At 40.6% G+C, this 23,451-nt stretch overlaps 1 protein-coding gene across 6 annotated transcripts in view; it reads left to right on the top strand.

Moving 5' to 3' along the window:
• ARMC8 (armadillo repeat containing 8) overlaps window positions 1-23,451 on the top strand; it is a 109,144-nt gene that overhangs the window by 9,722 nt on the left and 75,971 nt on the right. For 4 of the 6 annotated variants that reach the window (XM_027545301.1, XM_027545292.1, XM_027545274.1 and 1 more), the window contains exon 2: window positions 21,520-21,596. The exons of the other annotated variants lie outside the window; for them this stretch is intronic. In XM_027545301.1, coding sequence (XP_027401102.1) covers window positions 21,520-21,596 — 77 coding nt within the window. The remainder of the gene's footprint in view (window positions 1-21,519; window positions 21,597-23,451) is intronic. 6 annotated transcript variants of the gene reach the window in all.

Here is a 23,451-nt window from a genome sequence, read left to right as displayed (position 1 = left end):
CTGCAGTTCATGGAGTCGCAAAGAGTTGGACATGACTGAGCGACGGAACTGAACTGATAAAGGTCTAATGGGCTTTCCAGGTGGCACAGTGGTAAAGAATCTGCCTCCCAATGCAGGCCATGCAGGAGACATGGGTTTGATCCCTGGGTTGGAAAGATTCCCTGGAGAAGAAAATGGCAACCAAGTCCAATATTCTTGCTGGGAAAATTCTGTGGACAGATGAGCTTGGCAGGCTACAGTTCATGTGGTCATGAAGAGTTGGACATGATTGAGTGATTGAACATACGTAAAGGTCTAGTGCTTACACCTGGGGAGATGATTATTATTGGGAATCATCAGTACATTGATCTGTGGATCCTAGCCTTTTAGGTTTAAGAGGCTCAACACCATCTTCCCCAGAAAAACATGCATCTGCCTAAAGAATCACATAATTTCAAGAGGCTCATGAATTCCCTGAAACCCACACAAAAATCTTGAGTTAACAGTTCCTATTCTTTATTCATTCCAGTCAGTCAGAAAAACATATCACAGAATTTAAAACTCATCTAAAATAATTTTAGAATGGTAACAAATTATAATACAAGGTTTTAAAAGTCATGTAAGGTACCATGTGGGAGACTTGGCTCTGAAGAACTATAATCTTTTTCCCAGAATATACCAGTGATCTTCCCCAAGGTGTACTGTATCTACAGAAAGGACTTTGTTGTAGCAGATGATGTAGCAGACCTGGGAGACAGAGCTAAGTGAGAAATTTCAGTAGGACAAAGTAAGGTCTGTTGCTGCTGCTGCTAAGTCACTTCAGTCGTGTCCGACTCTGTGCGACCCCGTAGACAGCAGCCCACCAGGCTCCCCCGTCCCTGGGATTCTCTAGGCATGAACACTGGAGTGAGTTGCCATTTCCTTCTCCAATGCATAAAAGTGAAAGTGAAGTCGCTCAGTCGTGTCCGACTCTTCGCGACCCCATGGACTGCAGCCTACTAGGCTTCTCCGTCCATGGGATTTTCCAGGCAAGAGTACTGGAGTGGGGTGCCATCGCCTTCTCCGTAAGTAAGGCCTGGACACAGGCAAAGTGGAATAGATTGAAATTACAAGTGGCCCATGATATTGGCATAATAGTCACAGACCTCAATGTGGATGATGGTCAGGTAGATCCTGAGTGGTACTATGATCCAAAAGTTAACACACCAATTGCTGGAAGAGACAGACTGAGTATGGGTCAAGCACCATGGATAGCTCCAAGGCAAAGGTATTTACTGCCTCTAAAACTGAAACAAAGAAAGCCCTTTTTCCCCCCTTTTTTAAATAAGGAGACAGGTAGCCTGTCTGGACTGTGTCACTTCTGAGGTGTACCATGAAAGATGGTACCCTGGATCTCTACGTCATTACATGACTGTAGTCTTGAAGAATAATTCAAACTATTTTTATGGTCTAGGACAATATCACACCCATGTCTGAGTAGCCTCATTCTGTTATGTCAGGATTGAGAAGTCAGCATTTCAGTGCACCCTAGTGGATTTCCTGGGCTATCTTAACATTTTAGAAGGCATCTAAATAAACCTTTGCCAACCTAGAGAATGTCTCAATCTCTGTAAAACTCCTCACAACCCTTGTCACTCCAATGAGAAGGTTCTTGCTCCCTTGAACTTCAGATTCTCCTGTTTGGCACCATAAATCCTCACATGATTCATTTATTCTATCCAGAGGGATCTCTTTTTGGCCCTCAGTCTTCAGACATTTTTGTCTACATTGAAGAGTAAATGAATATAATTTAATAGTGAGAAGGAATCTTAAAAATCATCTAGACTCAAATATGTAAAGAAAGCTGAGTGCTGAAGAATTGATACTTTTGAACTGTGGTGTTGAAGAAGACTCTTGAGAGTCCCTTGGACTGCATGGAGATCCAACCAGTTCATCCTGAGGAAATCAGTCCTAAATATTCATTGGAAGGACTGATGCTGAAGCTGAAACTCCAGTACTTTGGCCACCTGGTACAAAGAACTGACTCACTAGAAAAGACCCTGATGCTGGGAAAGATTGAAGGCGGGAGGAGAAGGGGACAACAGAGGATGAGATGGTTGGGTGGCATCACCGACTCAATGGACATGAGTTTGAGTAAGCTCTGGGAGTTGGTGATGGGTAGGGAAGCCTGGTGTACTGGAGTCCATGGGGTCACAGAGTTGGACACGACTGAGCGACTGAACTGAACTGAGCTGTTCAAATAGCTGTTTGTGATTTGTACCATACTTTAAAAAGATAAACATTGCAGTATGCATGTTAAATTGCTTCCAGTTCTTCAGACCACCTATTACAGCAAGAGCTGTAATAATATTTTATTACATTAGAAACTCACTACAGAAAAAGTGGGCTTTTTTGGTAGCTCAGACGGTAAAGCGTCTGCCTACAATGCAGGAGAGAAGGAAATGGCACCCCACTCCAGTACTCTTGCCTGGAAAATCCCATGGATGGAGGAGCCTGGTAGGCTACAGTCCATGGGGTCACAAAGAGTCGGACACGACTAAGTGACTTCACTTTCACAGAAAAAGTAGAGGCTGTTCTTCATATTTCTTTTAAACTGTCATCTGATTTTCCTGTTGTGAAAAAGAATCCTCTTTGTGTGAGTAAAATTATGGAGTCTTGGTGTGAAAGAAGCTTGCAGACAGTCTTTAGTTTGTCCTAGTCACTTTCTTATTGGGAAAAACTGAGAACCAGAGAGGTTGACCTGTCCACTGTCATATACTATCATCTATAAAGTGTCAGAGTCAGGTTTCCAAACATGTAATTAGAAAAATATTTTTTGTGTGCACGACCTTACATTTTAGTATTTTATTTGCAGACTTTCTGTGAGTACTGACTTATTTGCTAATTATTTTAAAATAAGTTCTTTTAACATGTAAAATCTGATTTTCAGTCTTAATCATTTACTAAGAGGGAGCCTGGTTGGTTTCCATCTATGGGATTGCACAGAGTCGGACACAGCTGAAGCAACATAGCAGCAGCAGCAGCAGCAGGCTGCCTCTTATCCAAGTAGGTTAAGTTAACAATTACATATTTAAGTATTTTCATGATTGTGTTTATGAGATTGAAACAGATTAAATTCTAGGAATTTTGGTTGTCATAAGTACGTTATATTCTATGCAGATGGGATCTGGCCAGACTCAAGTGCCATTTTATAAACTTTGAAAGTTGCTAGAGACTGCAGAAAAGAAGGGCTTTGGTGAATTTTGGGAGGGAGGATGCTTCAAACTTCTAGAATCACCAAAGAATGAATCCCATGATTTTTTAAAAAGTAAAGATAAAAGTAGTTTAAAAAATACTATGTGATAGGTCTGCAAAAATTGAATGAGAACCTGATTGAGTCAAATCAGGCTAAAAGTTTACTAGAATACAGAAAAGTAAAAGAAAAACCAAAATATGTACGAAATTTTGAGTTTACTTAGGCATTTTCTTCTAATTTTTCTTCCTTTTGGAGGCAGGTGGGAATTTTTTAATACACAGGAGGGTATGATAGCTGCAAGGAAAAGGTCAGTCTTTGTTGATTGGAGCTGAAACTCCAATACTTTGGCCACCTGATTCGAAGAACTGACTTATTTGAAAAGACCCTGATACTGGGACAGATTGAAGGCGGGAGGAGAAGGGGACGACAGAGGATGAGATGGTTGGATGGCATCACCTACTCGATGGACGTGAGTTTGAGTAAACTCTGGGAGTTGGTGAAAGACAGGGAGGCCTGGTGTGCTGCAGTTCATGCGGTCGCAAAGAGTCGGGCACCACTGAGCAACTGAACTGAACTGAACTGTTGATATTATCCTTTTTTGTCCTGTTTCAGAGGGAGGTAAATTTTACCCCATCAATATTAGGGAAAAAAATTCTCCAGCAGTTAGTTTTCTTTAATGGTGAAATTATGGCAGAGAAATACAGTGTCACTAGAACTCTTCAAGCAGCAATGAGGCAGTATTTAGGATATTGTGACTTTATCTCACCAGAACACAGTCAAAACATGGGGAAGGGGTGACATATGATTTGATAGTAAAGCACAGTTGAGTAAAATTTCAAAGTACCAGATTTCTGATGTTCTGGATTGTGACAGCCCGGATCTCTTTAGTGATACTATACAAACACATCAGGGACTTCCCAGGTGGTGCTAATGGTAAAGAACTCACCTGCCAATGCAGGAGACCTAAGAGACACTGGTTCGATCCCTGGGGTTGGGAAGATCCCCTGGGGAAGGGCATGGCAACCCACTCCAGGATTCTTCCCTGGAGAATCCCATGGACAGACGAGCCTGGCCGGCTACAGTCCATAGGGTCGCAAAGAGTCGGACACGAGTGAAGGGTCTTAGCACACATGCGTGCACAAACACATCAAGTTTTCTTGGACTTTAAAATGAATAATTGTGAATCTGTGACTGATCTAAGCAGTACAGTTATTTGGGAGTTCAGAAAATTGGGAAGCATTTGTTTGGACTGAGAGTTTTGGAGGCATCAGAAAATCAAATCTTGGTTTTAAATTGGGATGGAGAAGAGGATCTGAAGCTCGCAGTTGACTGGAATTTTAAGAACTGTTTCATTTAGTGATTCTCAACTCTACCAGACTCCACACCCTCTTCTTAAAACATATTTAGAAGCACCTCTTTGGCTCTCCTGAAGTGAAATTCATTAGTAACTGTTCTCACATGTAAATTTTTAAGGGTTGGCATGATGCCCCAGCTGTGTTAAGGGAGAAAGAGTAGGAAACTATGCCATTTAAATGAGTAAATACTCAGGTAATGGGAAGAAGTAATAAAGTAGTGCTGTGCTGTGCTAAGTCATGTCCTACTCTTGAGACCCCATGGACTGTAGCCCACCAGGCTCTTCTGTCCATGGGGATTCTCCAAGCAAGAATACTAGAGTGGGTGGCCATGTCCTCCTTCGGGGGATCTTCCCAACCCAGGGATCGAACGCAGGTCTTCCGCATTGCAGTCAGATTCTTTACTGTCTGAAACACCAGGGAAGCCCAAGAATACTGGAGTGGGCAGCCTATCCCTTCTCCAGAAGAACTTCCTGACCCGGAAATCTAGCTGGGGTCTCCTGCATTGCAGGTGGATTCTTTATGAGCTGAGCTACCCAGGAAGCCAAATAAAGAGGTGATGTATTTGCAAGTAAGGTTAGTTTAGCTATAAATATGACTGTTGTATGACAGATTGATATAGGTATGATGTGATGGTTACCTAAATATAATAAATGATATTAATTTTAATGTGACTTTCTGAAACAAAAGGTACTTTTGGTAAAGTACCTAACAAGACAAAGTTCAAGTCCAACCTTTTCTATATTCTTTTGGGAATTGCATTTTTTGAAAATGTTATAATAAAAAGATGCTGAACATATATTGTGTTTGTATGTAAAATGGAGTTAGAGTCTAGGCTCAGGATATTAAAATAAAGTTTATTTTGCGACATGACTCTATAATGGAAAGTCTTTTGGAATGTGGGCCTGTTGTCCCTCTCACAGGACATGTAGCATCCTTGGTCCTTGCCCATTAGATATTAGTAGCATACACTGTCGTTCTGACAGTCCCAAATCACTTCCATAGATTTACAGAACGCATTTTAGGCAGTAGTGCTGTCCGTGTTGAGAACAGTTCTCTGGTGATGTGTGTGTATTAGTATGCCTTCCTCTTTCTCCTCTGCACTCCTCCCTTCCCCCAGCTTGTGAAGTGTATAGTATGAGATGGAAATAAAATGTGCTGTTAAACGTTTCCCCCCATAGCATGTATAGCCCTCTAATATCCGGCATCATTTATTTACTATGTTTATTGCTTTTTATCATACTCCCCTTACTGAAATGTCAGTTCTGCAAAGGTGGGCTTTTTTTGGTCATTGCCTAGGCTGTGTAGTTGTTTAACTGTTGACTGAATTAAAGAGTACAACTTTAGCTTTCTTTTGTAGTCCCGAGTGTATGTTATAATCACGGTAGTACTAAACTGCATTTCTCAAACACACCACATTGCTTCAGAACTCTTGCGTGTGCTGTGGTCTCTACCTCAAGTCCTTGTCTTTTTTTCTTCCCTTTTCACCTAACAATAATATTAGTCTTTCAGATTAATCATCCTGCTGCTTAGATACCATCTCCCATTCCACCTCTAACTTCTGTACTTCAGTTAATTATATCTTCAACTTTCTTTTTATTTTGTGTTCATTTTTATGGTTATACTTATCCTCTGGTAGAAATAACAACTGTAACTTACTTACCTGTTTCCTTTCTGTGTTGAATGCCTTGAGGGTAAGGGACTGTAGCTTATCTCTGTTACCAGCACCTAGTAAATTAAAGATATTCACATGTTGAATTTCAGCATGAAATAGGTTTTAAATGAATCTTTGTAGAGCTCAGACATTCTGTTTTTGGGGTTGTATTCCTTTCATCTCTCCCCTAAACTAAGGTTTTCCCTGACAATGCTGAATGATCAACATTATGAATAATTTTATCTTGAAGTTCCTAGTAGTTTGTGGAATAATTGACATACTAAAGTTTGATTGGCAATAACCAGTTTAAAATTCATTTCGTAGGGGTCAGAATTCCCCATTGAGAATTAGAATATTTTAGTTTCTAAAGAACACATGAATTAAATGAGAAAATAGATATGAAAGTGCTTTGTAAACTATAACTTGCTAAACAAGTATCAGGTATTATAAAAATATTTATATTCTGTCTACCTTTTCTTTCTGGGTTGGTTGTATGGGAACGAGAACACTAGAGATGACTACTCCTTGGAACTTCCCCAGTGGTTAAGACTCTGCACTGCAGTGCAGTGCGTGCGGGTTTGATTTCTCTTTGGAGAACTAAGATCCTGTGTGCTGTGCACTGTGGCCAAAAAAAAAAGATTACTCCTTGACCTATGTATTGCTATTCTTAACTGTGATCAAATATTTTCTGAGTCTGTTGTTATACCTGCAGTTATAATGAAAGTTAGTAATAAAAAGTGCACTAATGATTGCTTTTAATGATTGTTTTCTACATTTTTAAGTTTTTTAAAAATCTCAAGTAATGAAAGGTTAGAGTTTTAAGTTCAGCACTCAAATGCATACTTACTTCTTGCTAAGTGCTTAGTTTGCTCTGAGAATAAGGCTGTTATCAGGTGAGGACAGGTATCTTTCTGAATGTGCTATGCTTGGTCACTCAGTCATGTCTCACTCTTTGAGACCCTAGGGATCTCAAAGAGATCCTGCTACGCTCCTCTGTCCATGGGGATTCTCCAGGCAAGAATACTGGAGTGGGTTACCATGCCCTCCTGCAGAGGATTTTCCCAACCCAGGAATTGAACCCAGGTCTCCCACTTTGCAGGCAGATTCTTTACCATCTGAGCCACCAGGGAAGCCATCTGTCTGAATAATTAAGCTTTAACCATGAATATGAGTATCAATACCCAAGAAGAGCATTTGTTACACTTCAAAAAAATATTTTTTTTAATTCAAAAATAGAATTTTCCTGAAATCAGTATTTGTATGGATCATACATACAAAACAGGAGTTTCTCCTGTAATACATGCAAATGTATTATCTCATTTGCTCCATACTCTGAACTATGCGGTGACATCACCATTTTATACTTGAAGACAACAGTCTCAAAATTTTGTTTTTGCCCTGAGTCGTCAAGTAGTAGAACTAGGTTTCAAACCCATCTTCTAATGCCGGATCATGTTTTCTATTCTACCACTCAGTGCCTGAATATGGTAGAAATAAAGAACATACTATTTTAATGAAATATACATAGAGCAAGATTTTAATGAAATGAAATTGATATTTTCTTATTAACGTTTAAGAAATGTTAATGAAGACAATGAGTTCACTGTTCATTGTCTAATAAACCCATTGTTTCATTTCAGGTTTTAAAACTTCAGTTGAACACATTTACTTCTAATCTTTGAGTTAAATCCCATTCAAGTCTAGGACTTAGTAATTTAGTATTCAAGACCTTCCCCAAAGAATTTTTTTCCCCCCTAAAGTTAGGGTTTTATTCACCCCAGCCATGGGTAGTTTATTCAGAAGGGCAAGTAGATAATGTTCTAGTGTGCCTTTTCAGCATGTCTGACCAGTTTTCTGAGCTATCATTTTTTCCTCTTTTGTGCTACCAAAGAGGAATAAAAGGTAGGGTGAGCATATAGCCTGGTTTGTCTCCAACACTCTGCATTTATGCGTATTATCTGTGACAAGTGTTAATGGTGCTGTCTTTCAGTCCTAAAAGTATCCTGGTTTGGATGGTAAATTTGAATGTCTGTTCATTGTCTGTTTATTGTTATGTAACAAATTACCCCAAAACTTATCTGCTTAAAACATTTGTTATCTCAGTTTCTGTAGGTCAGGATTCAGATGTGGCTTAGCTAGTGCCTCTGCCCCAGAGTTCCTTGTGAGGTTGCAGTCAGGGTATCAACAGGAGCACCTCTTCTCACCCGAAGACTGAATTGAGGGGCCCTACACTTCCAAGCTCACTCACAGGGTTTTTGGCAGGATTTAGTTCCACATGGGCTGTTGACCTGAGGGCCTCAGTTCCTTACTGGCTCTTGGCCAGGTGCTCCCCTTAGTTCCATGCCATGTGGACCTCTCCATGGGGCAGCTTGCAACAAGGCAGCTGGCTTTTGACAGAGGGAGGGACAGACAGACACAGACATGGACACACACAGAGGGAGAGCTCTGCAATGACATTATATCACTTCCACTGCTTTCTTGCTAGAATCAAGTCACTATGACCAGTCTTTACTCAAGGGGAGACATCACACAGGACTTGAATTTGAGAAAGTGGGATCGCTGGGGCTATCTCAGAGACTGCCTGTCACCTTATAAAAGGGAAATTGCTTCCACATAATAGTTCTCCACAGTGGAATACAACTTGTTTCTGTCTTCCTTCAAAAAGAAATTTGTTTCAAGCGTCTCATCTTTCTTTAATGTTTAATACCTGTTCATACATGTGTACATTCAGCTCTACTTAGAATTAACACTAGTTCACAGATTTGGCATATATAAACTTTCCGCTTGAAGGGATCTGTGTACATATTCCCATAATTTGGAGGGGTGCTATTAAGCATAGAAATGGAACAGGTTTTTAATACATTTGCGGTGGCTTCTGAAGCTTTGAATGGGTAAAAGGAGTTTAGAGCTCGGTTTTGAGGGCTTACTAGGCCATTTGTTTGAAGCCTTGTGCCAAAAGGCAGAGGTCATAGTGTGACCCTGGCTAGCATTGCTCTCCTTCATGGGCACAGACTGTACCCTGAGCTTCAGCTGGCTCCCTGGCACATCTGCTCTCTTGGTGGGGAGGATGGAGCATCACTGTGTACAATCCCTTCCAGCTCCTGAAAGCTATAACTACAGTTGAAAGGGTATTGGTGTTTTGAAGTGAGGGTGAAGCCACTTCTTGAAAGGACGGATCATCGGAAACTCTAGCCTTTTGGCCTCTGTGGGAAGGAGGGAGGAAGGAACTCTAGTGCTTTTCATATTTCAGGAGTAAGTACGTGCCCAGATGAAACTGTCCCTCACCAAAATCCACACTGTTGCTGGCAAGAATGAAAGAGCCCCCAGGTTCTCTTCACCCCTGCCGACCCCAGTATCACAGCCACACTCATCCTTCCCTCCAGCTCATCAAGATTAAACTCTTATTCTCTGTTTACATTAACCTCCACAAGAAGCCCAGGACTCTAGGGTCCTTCCTCTTGCCCATGTATCTCCATTTACTTTTCTAGCCAGATTCCTTGCCTCTCTCCTTCTTTCACGGGATTTCCCTTGTCCTCAGCCTCTTCTCCAAACATTTCCCTCATCCTTCTGTTTCGACTGAAACTGAGCTTTTCACTTGTTGACATCCCTTTCCTCAGTTTTCTCCTGCAGTCTTCTCAGCTGGTGGCTCTTTTCCTTCCCATGTCCCTCATATCTCCAGGAGGTACAGGAGAGAATTGTTCTCATGGATCTTTTCAGGCCCCTCTCTTCCCTTTTTCTGAATGTTCCAGCTCTGCATCTCACCAGACTCTACCTTGTTGTAGTCATCGATAGATCCCCTGGCTTCCCAGGTGGCACAGTGCTAAAGAATCCTCCTGCCCATGTAGGAGACACAGGAGATGTGGGTTTCATCCCTGGGTTGGGAAGATCCCCTGGAGAAGGGAATGGCTACCCCCTCCAGTATTCTTGCCTGGAAAATTCCATGGACAGAGGAGCCTGGTGGGCTACAGGTCATGGGGTTGCAAAGAGTCAGACACAACTGAGTGACTGAGTATGAGCATAGATCTTCTGGATCAGTCCCCCTCATTTCTTTTAAGGTTTGAGCTCCTAGCTCGTGATCACTTTTTCCCTAGCACTATTTCTGTGGTAATTTATGCAAATTTCACTAACTATATAGATAATTTTTCTAAAATTCTAGACTTCTCCAGTGATCATATCCTCTGTCCTACCTTGAGGTATTTGTCCTCATGGTTTTTTCCTAGACCTTGACGTTGATGTAATAACTAAATCCCTTCGCTAACTAAAATCCCTTCATAATCTCAATTTTTCACATCCTGGCCACCACCTTCTGTCCTCCCTAACCATTCCTCCTACTACCCGAACACCTGCAACCCTTCTCAGTTCCCTTGTTACCTGCATTGTATTAATTCTACCACTCTTTCACTGGTCTTCAGGAGGCCTGTCATAATCACAATCTTGCATATACTCTCAACTCAGCTGACCTCTTCCTCTGGCTTTGTCATCCTGGCCTGGTGAAATTCCAGCTCTGATTAAATCCAGCTCTCTTATTCATGCCTACTTCTGTATATTTAAATGTAGTTGGAGAAAAACACAGCCGTGCTGACTGGTCTCACTTTAAATTCATAATCATGAGCCTCAGGAAGGTTAAGTGCTGCCTGGCAGCGCTGATATATTTTCTGGCCCATACAGTGTCTTATTCTCGTCTTTTTCTTCACCCACCCTCCCATCCATCCCCACCATTTTAACTTTAAAAAAATAGAAATAATCGGAGAGAATGTCCACAAGCTTTCACCACCATATCCACCTGATTAATTGCCTCTGGCTATTGTGGGGGCAGGAATCCTTCAGAAGAAATGGAGTAGCCATCATGGTCAACAAAAGAGTCCGAAATGCAGTACTTGGATGCAATCTTAAAAATGACAGAATGATCACTGTTCGTTTCCAAGGCAAACCAATCAATATCACAGTGATCCAAGTCTATGCCCCAACCAGTAATGCTGAAGAAGCTGAAGTTGAACGGTTCTATGAAGACCTAGAAGACCTTTTAGAACTAACACCCAAAAAAGATGTCCTTTTCATTATAGGGGACTGGAATGCAAAAGTAGGAAGTCAAGAAACACCTGGAGTAACAGGCAAATTTGGCCTTGGAATACGGAATGAAGCAGGGCAAAGACTAATAGAGTTTTGCCAAGAAAATGCACTGGTCATAGCAAACACCTTGTTCCAACAACACAAGAGAAGACTCTATTCATGGACATCACCAGATGGTCAACACCGAAATCAGATTGATTATATTCTTTGCAGCCAAAGATGGAGAAGCTCTATACAGTCAGCAAAAACAAGACCGGGAGCTGACTGTGGCTCAGACCATGACCTCCTTATTGCCAAATTCAGACTTAAATTGAAGAAAGTAGGGAAAACCACTAGACCATTCAGGTATGACCTAAATCAAATCCCTTATGATTATACAGTGGAAGTGAGAAATAGATTTAAGGGCCTAGATCTGATAGATAGAGTGCCTGATGAACAATGGAATGAGGTTCGTGACATCGCACAGGAGACAGAGATCAAGACCATCCCCATGGTAAAGAAATGCAAAAAAGCAAAATGGCTGTCTGGGGAGGCCTTACAAATAGCTGTGAAGAGAAGAGAAGTGAAAAGCAAAGGAGAAAAGGAAAGATATAAGTATCTGAATGCAGAGTTCCAAAGAATAGTAAGAAGAGGTAAGAAAGCCTTCCTCAGCAATCAATGCAAAGAAATAGAGGAAAACAACAGAATGGGAAAGACTAGAGATCTCTTCAAGAAAATTAGAGATACCAAGGGAACATTTCATGCAAAGATGGGCTCGATAAAGGACAGAAATCCTATGGACTTAACAGAAGCAGAAGATATTAAGAAGAGGTGGCAAGAATACACAGAAGAACTGTACAAAAAAGATTTTCATGACCCAGATAATCACCACGGTGTGACCACTGACCTAGAGCCAGACATCCTGGAATGTGAAGTCAAGTGGGCCTTAGAAAGCATCACTATGAACAAAGCTAGTGGAGGTGATGGAATTCCAGTTGAGCTATTTCAAATCCTTAAAGATGATGCTGTGAAAGTGTTGCACTCAGTATGCCAGCAAATTTGGAAAACTCAGCAGTGGCCACAGGACTGGAAAGGTCATTCCAATCCCAAAGAAAGGCAATGCCAAAGAATGCTCAAACTACCACACAATTGCACTCATCTCACACACTAGTAAAATAATGCTCAAAATTCTCCAAGCCAGGCTTCAGCAATACATGAACCGTGAACTTCCAGATGTTCAAGCTGGTTTTAGAAAAGGCAGAGGAACCAGAGATCAAATTGCCAACATCTGCTGGATCATGGAAAAAGCAAGAGAATTCCCAAAAAACATCTATTTCTGCTTGATTGACTATGCCAAAGCCTTTGACTGTGTGGATCACAATAAACTGTGGAAAATTCTCAAAGAGATGGGAATACCAGATTACCTGACCTGCCTCTTGAGAAATCTGTATGCAGGTCAGGAAGCAACAGTTAGAACTGGACATGGAACAACAGACTGTTTCCAAATAGGAAAAGGAGTACGTCAAGGCTGTATATTGTCACCCTGTTTATTTAACTTATATGCAGAGTACATCATGAGAAACGCTGGACTGGAAGAAACACAAGCTGGAATCAAGATTGCTGGGAGAAATATCAGTAACCTCAGATATGCAGATGACACCACCCTTATGGCAGAAAGTGAAGAGGAACTAAAGAGCCTCTTGATGAAAGTGAAAGAGGAGAGTGAAAAAGTTGGCTTAAAGCTCAGCATTCAGAAAACTGAGATCATGGCATCTGGTCCCATCACTTCATGGGAAATAGATGGGGAAACAGTGTCAGACTTTATTTTTCTGGGCTCCAAAATCACTGCAGATGGTGACTGCAGCCATGAAATTAAAAGACGCTTACTCCTTGGAAGGAAAGTTATGACCAACCTAGATAGCATATTCAAAAGCAGAGACATTTCTTTGCCAACAAAGGTCCGTCTAGTCAAGGCTATGGTTTTTCCTGTGGTCATGTTTGGATGTGAGAGTTGGACTGTGAAGAAGGCTGAGCGCTGAAGACTTGATGCTTTTGAAGTGTGGTGTTGGAGAAGACTCTTGAGAGTCCCTTGGACTGCAAGGATATCCAACCAGTCCATTCTGAAAGTAATCAGCCCTGGGTTTTCTTTGGAGGGAATGATGCTGAAGCTGAAACTCCAGTACTTTGGCCACCTCATGCGAAGAGTTGACTCATTGGAAAAGACTCTGATGCTGGGAGGGATTGGGGGCAGGAGGAGAAGGGGACGACAGAGGATGAGATGGCTGGATGGCATCACTGACTCGATGGACGTGAGTCTGAGTGAACTCCGGGAGCTGGTGATAGACAGGGAGGCCTGGCGTGCTGCGATTCATGGAGTCGCAAAGAGTCGGACACGACTGAGTGACTGAACTGAAGTGAACTGATTGTACTTTCCATGCTTTTCTTCGTCAGTAAACCCACTTTCTTCTCAATTATTCATGAACATTGTTCCAGAAGTTCTTCCCCTACCCCAATGCAGCATGTTTTTCTTTATATAAAAAAAATTCCCTCAATGAATAAATATGCTTTAATGTATTCCTTCTTAAAAAAAAAAAGCTTCTCCTGACTTCACCTTTCTAACTACTTCTCTCTTCTCTCTCCTTTACAGTGAAACTCCTTGAAAGAGTTGTCTGTATTTACTTTCTCTAATTCCTCTTTACCCATTCTCTCTTAACCCTCCCCAAGCAAGCTTTGGCCCCACCACTCTGCACACACTGTTACTGTCAAGATCATTGATGATCTCCATGTTCCTGAATCCAACTTTTGTTATTGTTGTTCAGTTGCCCAGTCGTGTCTGACTCTTTGGTACCCCATGGACTGCAGCACGCCAGGTTTCCCTGTCCCTCACCATTTCCCGAAGTTTGCCCAAGTTCATGTCCATTGCATCATTGATGCCATCCAGGCATCTCATCCTCTGACGCCCTCTTCTTCTTCTCAACCTTTCCCAGCATCAGAGACTTTACCAGTGAGTCAGCTGTTTGCATCAGGTGACCAGAAGACTGGAGCTTCAGCTCCAGCATCAGTCCTTCCAATGAGTATTCAGGGTTGATTTCCCTTAAGATTGACTGGTTTGATCTCCTTCTTGTCCAGACTCTCAAGAGTCTTCTCCAGCACCAGAGTTTGAATTCATCCATTCTTTGGCGCTTTGGCCTTCTTCACAGTCCAGTTCTCACAACCGTGTGTGACCACTGGGAAGACCATAGCCTTGATTATACGGACCTTTGTCGGCAGAATAATGTCTCTTTTTTCCAATACACTGTCTAGGTTTGTCATAACTTTCCTGCCGAGAAGCAATCATCTCTAATTTCATGGCTGCAGTCACCATCTGCAGTGATTTTAGAGCCCAAAAGAGGAAATCTGTCACCGCTTTCTACCTTTTCCCCTTCTATTTGCCATGAAGTAATGGGGCCAGGTGCCATGATCTTAGTTTTTTTAATATTTAGTTTTAAGCAGACTCTTTCACTCTCCTCCTTCACCCTCACCAAGAGGCTCTTAAGTTCCTCTTCGCTTTCTGCCATTTAGAGTGGTATCATCTGCATATCTGAGGTTATTGATGTTTCTCCTACATATCTCTATTCCCAGCTTGTAACTCATCCAGCCTGGCATGTCTCATGATGTGTTCAGCATATAGGTTAAATAAACAGGGTGACAGCAGACAGCCTTGTTGTACTTCTTTTTCAGTCCTGAACCAATCAGTTGTTCTATTCAGAGTTCTAACTGTTGCTTCTTGACGCACTTACAGGTTTCTCAGGAGACAGGTAAGATGGTCTGGTAGTCCCATCTCTTTAAGAGATTTCTGAAGTTGTTATGATCCACACGGTCAAAGGCTTTAGCATCATTAATGAAACAGGAAGATGTTTTTCTGGAATTCCTTAGCTTTCTCTATGATCCAGTGAATGTTGGCAATTGATCTCTGCTTCCTCTTCCTTTTCTAAACCCAGTTTGGACATCTGGAAGTTCTTGGTTCACATAGTGCTGAAGCCTAGTATGCAGGATTTTCAGCATGGCCTTACTAGCATGGGAGATGAGTGCAATTGTTTGATGGTTAGCACATTCTTTAGTACTACTCTTCTTGGGAATTTGGACTTTTCCAGTCCTGTGACCACTGTTGGGTCTTCCAGATTTGCTGACATATTGAGTGCAACGCTTTGATAGCATCATCCTTTAGGATTTTGAATAGCTCTATTGGAATTCCATCACATCCACTAGCTTTATTAACAGCAGTGCTTCCTAAGGCCCATTTGACTTCACACTTCTGGATGTCTGGCTCTGGGTGACTAACCACACCATCATAGTTATCTGGTTCAGTAAGATTATTTTTTATACAGTTCTGTGTATTCTTACCATCTCTTCTTGATCTCCTCAGCATCTACTAGATCTCTACTGTTTCTGTCCTTCATCGTGCCCATCTCTGGGCAAAATGTTCCCTTGGTATCTCCAGTTTTCCTGAAGAGACCTCTAGTCTCTCCCCTTCTGTTGTTTTCCTCTGTTTTTGTCCACTGTTCGTTGAAGAAGCCCTTCTTGTCTCTCATTGCTGTTCTTTGGAACTCTGCGTTTAGTTGGGTGTACCTTTCCCTTTTTCCCTTGCTCTTGCTTCTCCTCTTTCTTCAGCTATTTGTAAAGCCTCCTCAGATGACCACTTTGCCTTCTTGCTTTTCTTTTTCTTTGGGATGGTTTTGTTCGCTGCCTCCTATACAATATTATGGACCTCCATCCATAGTTCTTCAGGCACACTGTGTACCAGATCTAATCCCTTGAATCTATTTGTCTCCTCCCCTGCATATGCATAGGGGATTTGATTTAAGTTGTATCTCACTGGCCTAGTGGTTTTCCCCACTCTCTTTAGTTTAAGCCTGAGTCTTGCTATGAGAAGCTGATGATCTGAGCCATAGTCAGCTCATCAACCCAACGTTTAGGTCTTAGTTATTATCTTATGCTACACATCCGTAGCATTTGGCATAATTGATTACTCCCTTCTTAAAACATTACCTTTATCTGGCTTCTTAGACTTCTTCCCATCACACTGGCTGCTTGTTCAGGTGCTTCAGAGTTCAGTCTTCTGGCTCTGCTTTATCCTAAGTGAACTTATCCTGTTGATACTACTTCTGTTTATACTCATCTCCCTAAATTGTATCTCCCACTCAATAGGTCTCTCCTAACCTCTTGACATATATTCAACTGTAACTTGACATTCTCACTTGGAAGGCTAATAAAATTTTCAGTTCTAACAAAAACTGACCTTTTGATCTTCTCACTCAGAGTTGCATTTCCCACAGCCTTTCCCGTCTCAGTAACTGGCAGCTCAGTCTTTCTGGATGCTCAGGTAGAAACTTTAAGTATTATCCTTGGCTCCTCTATTCTTTGACGTCCCTCATCTATTCCACCAGCATATCCAATTTGATAGTCATTTCAACTTTAACATTTATCTGGAATCTGAGTGACTCTTACTACCTCCAAAACTCTTGCCCTAGTCCAGACTTCCTTTATCTCTCTGAAATAATAGCATTTCTGATTATTGAAACAGCCTCTTACCTAGTCTCTCTGCTTTGTTCCCTAGCCCAGCCCACATATTTGTCTGTTTCTATAGTTGCAACTAGAGCAGTCCTTTTAAAGCAAGTCAGTTCATGTCTAATGGCTTCCCAAATCACACCATAAAAATAAAAATTCTTAAAATGACCAACAAGACTCTATACCAATGTTGTCCAGTGGAAAAATAATGCAAGCCACGTACATAATTTAAAATTTTCTAGCAACCATGCTGTAAAAATAAAAAGAAAACAGATGAAGTTAATTTTAATGTTAAATCTAATTTAAACCTATATACAGAATATTATTTGAACATACAGTTAATGTAGGAAATTGTTAATGAAATTGTTTTACTTTTTTATATCAAGTCTTCAAAAATCTGGTATGTATTTTACATAATTTTGATGCCAAATTTTGGTTGGAAATACTTGATTGGTATTTAGGTTTTGTGAAATTTAGTAGAAAGTAGATTTACATACCCAAGTAACAGTCTTAAAAGTTTTCTAATAATTGAATCCAGCATTGGTTTTTACATTTTTAATTTTAATTAATTAAAATTTAAAATTTTTAAATTCAACTTCTAGCCACATTTCAAATGTCCAATAGCCATATGAGGCTAGTGGCTATCATATTGGACACCGCAGCTCTTTACCATCTGGCCCCTCTTCTCTGCACTCATCTCCTACTGTTTTCTCCTTTGCTCATTCTGCTTCAGCTGTCACAGCCTCCTGTTCTTTGATCCCCTCAGACACTTCCCGTTTCAGAGCCTTTGCATTTGTTGTTCTCTTTGCTTAACGAGCTTTGCTCCCAGATAGCTGCATGACTTACTCCTTGACCTTTTTCAACTCTTTGCTCAAGTGTCACTTTTTCTCTGAGCACCTATTTAGTATCTGTACCAATTGCCTTCTCTCTCAAAGTCTTTTATTTTCAGGCTGCCTTTTTTTTTTTAATATTTATTTTTATTTATTTATTTGGCTGTGCACGGTCTTAGTTGTGGCATGTGGGATCTAGTTCCCCAATCAGGGATCAAACTCAGGGTCCTAGCATTGAGAGAGCTTAAGAGTCTTAGCCACTGGACCACCAGGGGAGTCCCTCCAGGCTGCCTTTTGAAAGACAAGAGAAGAGGGCTGAAAGTGGAGAGATGGCTTGATCTACAAAGGAAAGCAGTGAAATATGAGAAATGTCCTGTACAAACAACTAAATGAATATGTTAAGCAGAAGCATAGAGTAAAGTCACTTTGAACAACGGACTATATCCTCTCAGCTTGCTACTATGTAGGCAGCTCGAAGGATCCATTTTTGTACATATGACCAACCCCTTTATAGGTGTAAGCTCTGTACAATTCTGCCTTAGCTTCCTCTTGTATCTCTTTGGCACCTAACATAGAACTTTGACCCAAAGGCAGTGTAACATTTCACTTATTGGCTACGTATTGATTGACCTTCTGTGCTTTATAGTCTGCAGTTACCTTTCTACCCTCTCCCCTTCTTTTTCAGTGCCGCCAACTGGTATCCTTGCTGATGGTATTTGGGTGTTGGCTTCACTCGCCTTATGGCTGTGGTTGTGACCCTGATTCTTTCCTTATCTATTCTTGTGCACTCTTACTCATCTTCTAAAACCAACTCCTCTAAGAAGTCTTCACTGATTCTCTCAGTTTATTAATACTCTCCTAAGTGCTACTACTGCACAATTACACTCATCTCACATGCTAGTAAAGTAATGCTCAAAATTCTCCAAGCCAGACTTCAGCAATATGTGAACCGTGAACTTCCTGATGTTCAAGCTGGTTTTAGAAAAGGCAGAGGAACCAGAGATCAAATTGCCAACATCCGCTGGATCATGGAAGAAGCAAGAGAGTTCCAGAAAAACATCTATTTCTGCTTTATTGACTATGCCAAAGCCTTTGACTGTGTGGATCACAATAAACTGTGGAAAATTCTGAAAGAGATGGGAATACCAGACCACCTGACCTGCCTCTTGAGAAATCTGTATGCAGGTCAGGAAGCAACAGTTAGAACTGGACATGGAACAATAGACTGGTTCCAAATAGGAAAAGGAGTACGTCAAGGCTGTATATTGTCACCCTGCTTATTTAACTTATATGCAGAGTACATCATGAGAAACGCTGGACTGGAAGAAACACAAGTTGGAATCAAGATTGCTGGGAGAAATATCAGTAACCTCAGATATGCAGATGACACCACCCTTTTGGCAGAAAGGGAAGAGGAACTAAAGAGCCTCTTGATGAAAGTGAAAGAGGAGAGTGAAAAAGTTGGCTTAAAGCTCAACATTCAGAAAACGAAGATCATGGCATCTGGTCCCATTACTTCATGGAAGTGCAGTGGAAACAGTGTCAGACTTTATTTTTTTGGGCTCCAAAATCACTGCAGGTGGTGACTGCAGCCATGAAATTAAAAGACGCTTACTCCTTGGAAGGAAAGTTATGACCAACCTAGATAGCATATTCAAAAGCAGAGACATTTCTTTGCCAACAAAGGTCCGTCTAGTCAAGGCTATGGTTTTTCCTGTGGTCATGTATGGATGTGAGAGTTGGAGTGTGAAGAAGGCTGAGCGCTGAAGACTTGATGCTTTTGAAGTGTGGTGTTGGAGAAGACTCTTGAGAGTCCCTTGGACTGCAAGGATATCCAACCAGTCCATTCTGAAGGAGATCAGCCCTGGGATTTCTTTGGAAGGAATGATGCTGAAGCTGAAACTCCAGTACTTTGGCCACCTCATGCGAAGAGTTGACTCACTGGAAAAGACTCTGATGCTGGGAGGGATTGGGGGCAGGAGGAGAAGGGGACAACAGAGGATGAGATGGCTGGATGGCACCACTGACTTGATGGACATGAATCTCAGTGAACTCCGGGAGTTGGTGATGGACAGGGAGGCCTGGCGTGCTGCGATTCATGAGGTCGCAAAGAGTTGGACACGACTGAGCGACTGAACTGAACTAAGTGCTACCTTTATTTGTGTATACTTCTGTTTTATATTCTAATAGGGAATATAAACATGTAAACATAGTTACAATAGAATATGAATTTTTGAGGGGAGAGACCGTGCCTTTTTTTTTTTTAACTTTAATGCTTTCCTCTGTACCTTGCATATCTTATTAATAGATAGGCAGTGCTTATTAAATGAATGTACAGAGAAGTAGACTTGTTGTTAATGGGAGAAATGTGTTATTTAAAATATAGGTTTAAACCCAAGTACCTTTTTAAAAACCACATTGAGAGGCAAGAGATATAGAGCTGTGGAGACAAACAGTAAAATCAAAGATCAGTCCTTACATAGCAGGGAATCTTGAGAGTCTGAAGTTCTCAGACGGACTTAGCATTGTTGGAAAACCAGGAAAGCACATGTGCTCAGATGAAGTGAGAAGACATATCTGTATTATGGGAATGCTGTTTTCAGTTTTATCCTGGATTTTGCTCTTGGGTATATTATTTTGAGGAAACCAGACCCGTTAGCAAGTACTTTATGTTACCTGTTAGGCATAGGAATTTTCATCAGTGTGTCTTTATTTGCTGCCAGTTTGTTCTTTATAAATGGAATATGTATTAAAAATAGGTATTTGTGTTGCCTATAAGGATATTTTTGTTGCAGACCCATAATATGAACATACACTTTGATTTTTAGCTTAACTATATTGTCTGAAATTTTTTCCAGAGTTATTTTCAGAGACTCAGAATTTTAAGCTGACACTGTGTCTTGGCAGTTAACTCTTTTCTGATCAGGGATTCTGGGTAAACTGGAAAAGTATTTCTTCCTCTCTATAAAAATTTATTGCTAATGGTTGATAGTATATGAGCAGCATATTCCAGCAGGCATCAGAAAGAAACAGCAAGGGATAAAAGTTCTTTCTTTCTGGTTCTTAAACATATGTTCTTTGTTTTAAATAATGTTAAGCATTGAAAATTAAATATAAAAATAAGTATACCCCCCAAATAAGTATTACAGGAAATAACATAATAGAGCAAACCCCAAAATACAAATAAAAGGAGGTAAGTGTCTCCCTTGTTCTTCATATTCTAATTCCTCCCCCTTCTGGTCAGCTTTAGCCAATTCAGACTGGGTAACTCTTTTGGACCTGATAAATCACCCTAATTTTTAATTTTTTTTTTTCTCACAGAAAGTGTGACAACAACTCCTTTATATTAGTTTTTATTTTTTACATATGTCTGCTTCTTAGCAATAGAGCTCCTCTGTGTCACTCTGAGGGTCTTCCTCTTGCACCAAGACTACCCTTCATAAACTGTTCATGAAGTCCTTTCCCATTTTTCCTTGATGAGATCAGATTTTCCCTCCCTTTAGTAGATATAAACAGAAACAACATTCCTATCTTTTTTTCATATGTAGGTGACATCCAGCACTTAATTAAGAAACTTAGCTTGCTTGCTTCTTAATACTTAGGCTCAGTTCTGTTGGCAAAGCTTGCAGTGCTCACTACAAAGGTTTCACTGTCTAGTTATGCTAGTAAGAACCGGGTATCTCTTTCTTGCTCATCTTATTTTTTATCTTGTCACAAGATTTTCTCAGATTGATTTAATATGATAAGTATATATAAAAATTTGAATGCTTCTGCTTTAAGTTAGATTATATAGCTATTTGATGTTATAGGTGATACTGTGAATTTGTGATTTGCGTGGCTTCAGATGTCATAATTTTTCCCCCCACTTTCTAGGAAGTAACAGCTAGCAGTCGCCACTATGTTGACAGGCTATTTGACCCTGATCCCCAGAAAGTTCTACAAGGTGTCATGTAAGTAGTATGTATTTAAGAGTCTATCAAAAAATCTTGTTTGTTTTATGTTTGAATCTGTTAAGTATTATAATTCTGAAAATGCAGGGTTATAACTTTTCTGTTTTGGAAAGACCCCTTGACATTCATGACTTTAATATGATACTGGAAAGAATTGTCTGTTGGGTAGTTAACTGACATGGTTAGCTTCATTTTTTTTTGTAGAATACTTGCTTTACATTTTTTAAAATGTTTAGTTTGGAGAAGGTTTTTGTTACTTTAATATTCAGCAAAAGCAAGAGAGTAAAATTGGTGATCTTTTATCATTTGAAAAGGCCTGGAGAATAGGTCATTGGGGTTAGAGGTGGTTTTGTTTTGTTTTTGGTTAACTCATTGATGGTCTCTATAAAGTTTGGATTTCCTAGTGATGTTTTAAATATCAGGATTTAGAAAGCAGTCATTAGAAAATTTAAATAAACTCTTGATAACCTTAATGTCCATCTTTTCTCCAGAATTGCCTCATGTTTAATGAGAGGAAATGTTTTTAAGCAACATATCTGAGGTGATTATACTTAAAAATAATTAGGTGGTACGAGTGCAGTAAGATTGCAAATGATTGAAAGAATTCTTTCTCCTAAGAGCAGGTTTTTATGCTCTTATCACACCACTTCTAAGAAAGAAAAAGGTGAAAATGAAAGTTGCTCAGTCGTGTCTGACTCTTTGCGACCCCATGGACTATATAGTCCATGGAATTCTCCAGGCCAGAATACTGAAGTGGGTAGCCTTTCCCTTCTCCAGAGATTCTTCCCAACCCAGGGATCAAACCCAGGTCTCTTGCATTGAAGGTCTAGCCTAAGGCAACTCATTGGGTTGGGAAGCACAGAGCACCCATAGCAGTGAGCTGTGTCCTGGGAAAGGAGGACCCCGGAAGTAACAGGATGAGATACATGTGGGATAGCAGTGAGGCACTCACTTGTCCTTTCTTCTTCTTACCCTGTTAGTGTTATCAGCAAGAGAGCATCTTTAGCTTAACTCTTGCTCAACCTTGGCACAGCTAGGATGCTTTGTTTATGGAAGTTTCTACTGACTGTTCATTCTTATTCGATGCTCAGCCCCCACTTTCCAAAAAAAAAAGGGGGGGGGCTATATATAAAGGATGTCTTGGAGGGAGTGGTTTATTTCTAAAGTAGAGGCAAGATAAACAAGCAAGGCTGCTTAACTATTCAAACTGAGCTAGAAGGAAAGGTGAGGAGGAGCTGAATGGAGACCCACGTGGGATACTTAACACCTTCTTTTCATGTCTTCTCAGTTTACAGAGACAGGAGATGGTATTTCTTGTTTTCTCATTATGTTAACTTTGCCTTTATCTTTTTAACTAGGCTAGACTTTATAATGATTTAATCAACCCCTGTAAGTCTAGTTTGATTAATACCAGGGTAAGTGGTATTAAATCCATCTGTTAAATCTGGAGAAGGAAATGGCAGCCCACTCCAGTATTCTGGCCTGGAAAATCCCATGAACAGCAGAGCCTGGTAGGCTACTGTCCATGGGGTCGCAAAGAGTAGGACACGACTGAGCGACTTCACTTCACTTTACTTCACACACACATATTAGTTGAAGGGATAGGTCAAATTGATATGCTTTCTTAGACAAGCAGACACTTCCCCCATACAAAGCCAATTGACAATCCTGGATATCACTTAAGATTCCTCAATAAACAGTTCAGTTGGAAATGTCAAACTCATTAAGTGTTCAGTAAATGATAGAAGATGTTATTGTTGTTGTTGTTTTAATTATTTCTGCTACTGTGGTTGTTTAGGAGAAAAGCTAAATTTCTCAGTTAAGAATTCATCATGAAAGACTTGTATCTTGAGTT

Source organism: Bos indicus x Bos taurus, chromosome 1 (genome assembly GCF_003369695.1).
Source record: "Bos indicus x Bos taurus breed Angus x Brahman F1 hybrid chromosome 1, Bos_hybrid_MaternalHap_v2.0, whole genome shotgun sequence".
In the NCBI taxonomy this organism is placed as follows: Eukaryota; Metazoa; Chordata; class Mammalia; order Artiodactyla; family Bovidae; genus Bos; species Bos indicus x Bos taurus.
Note: the sequence above shows the minus strand (reverse complement) of the source record. Positions and strands in the feature narration are given on the sequence as shown.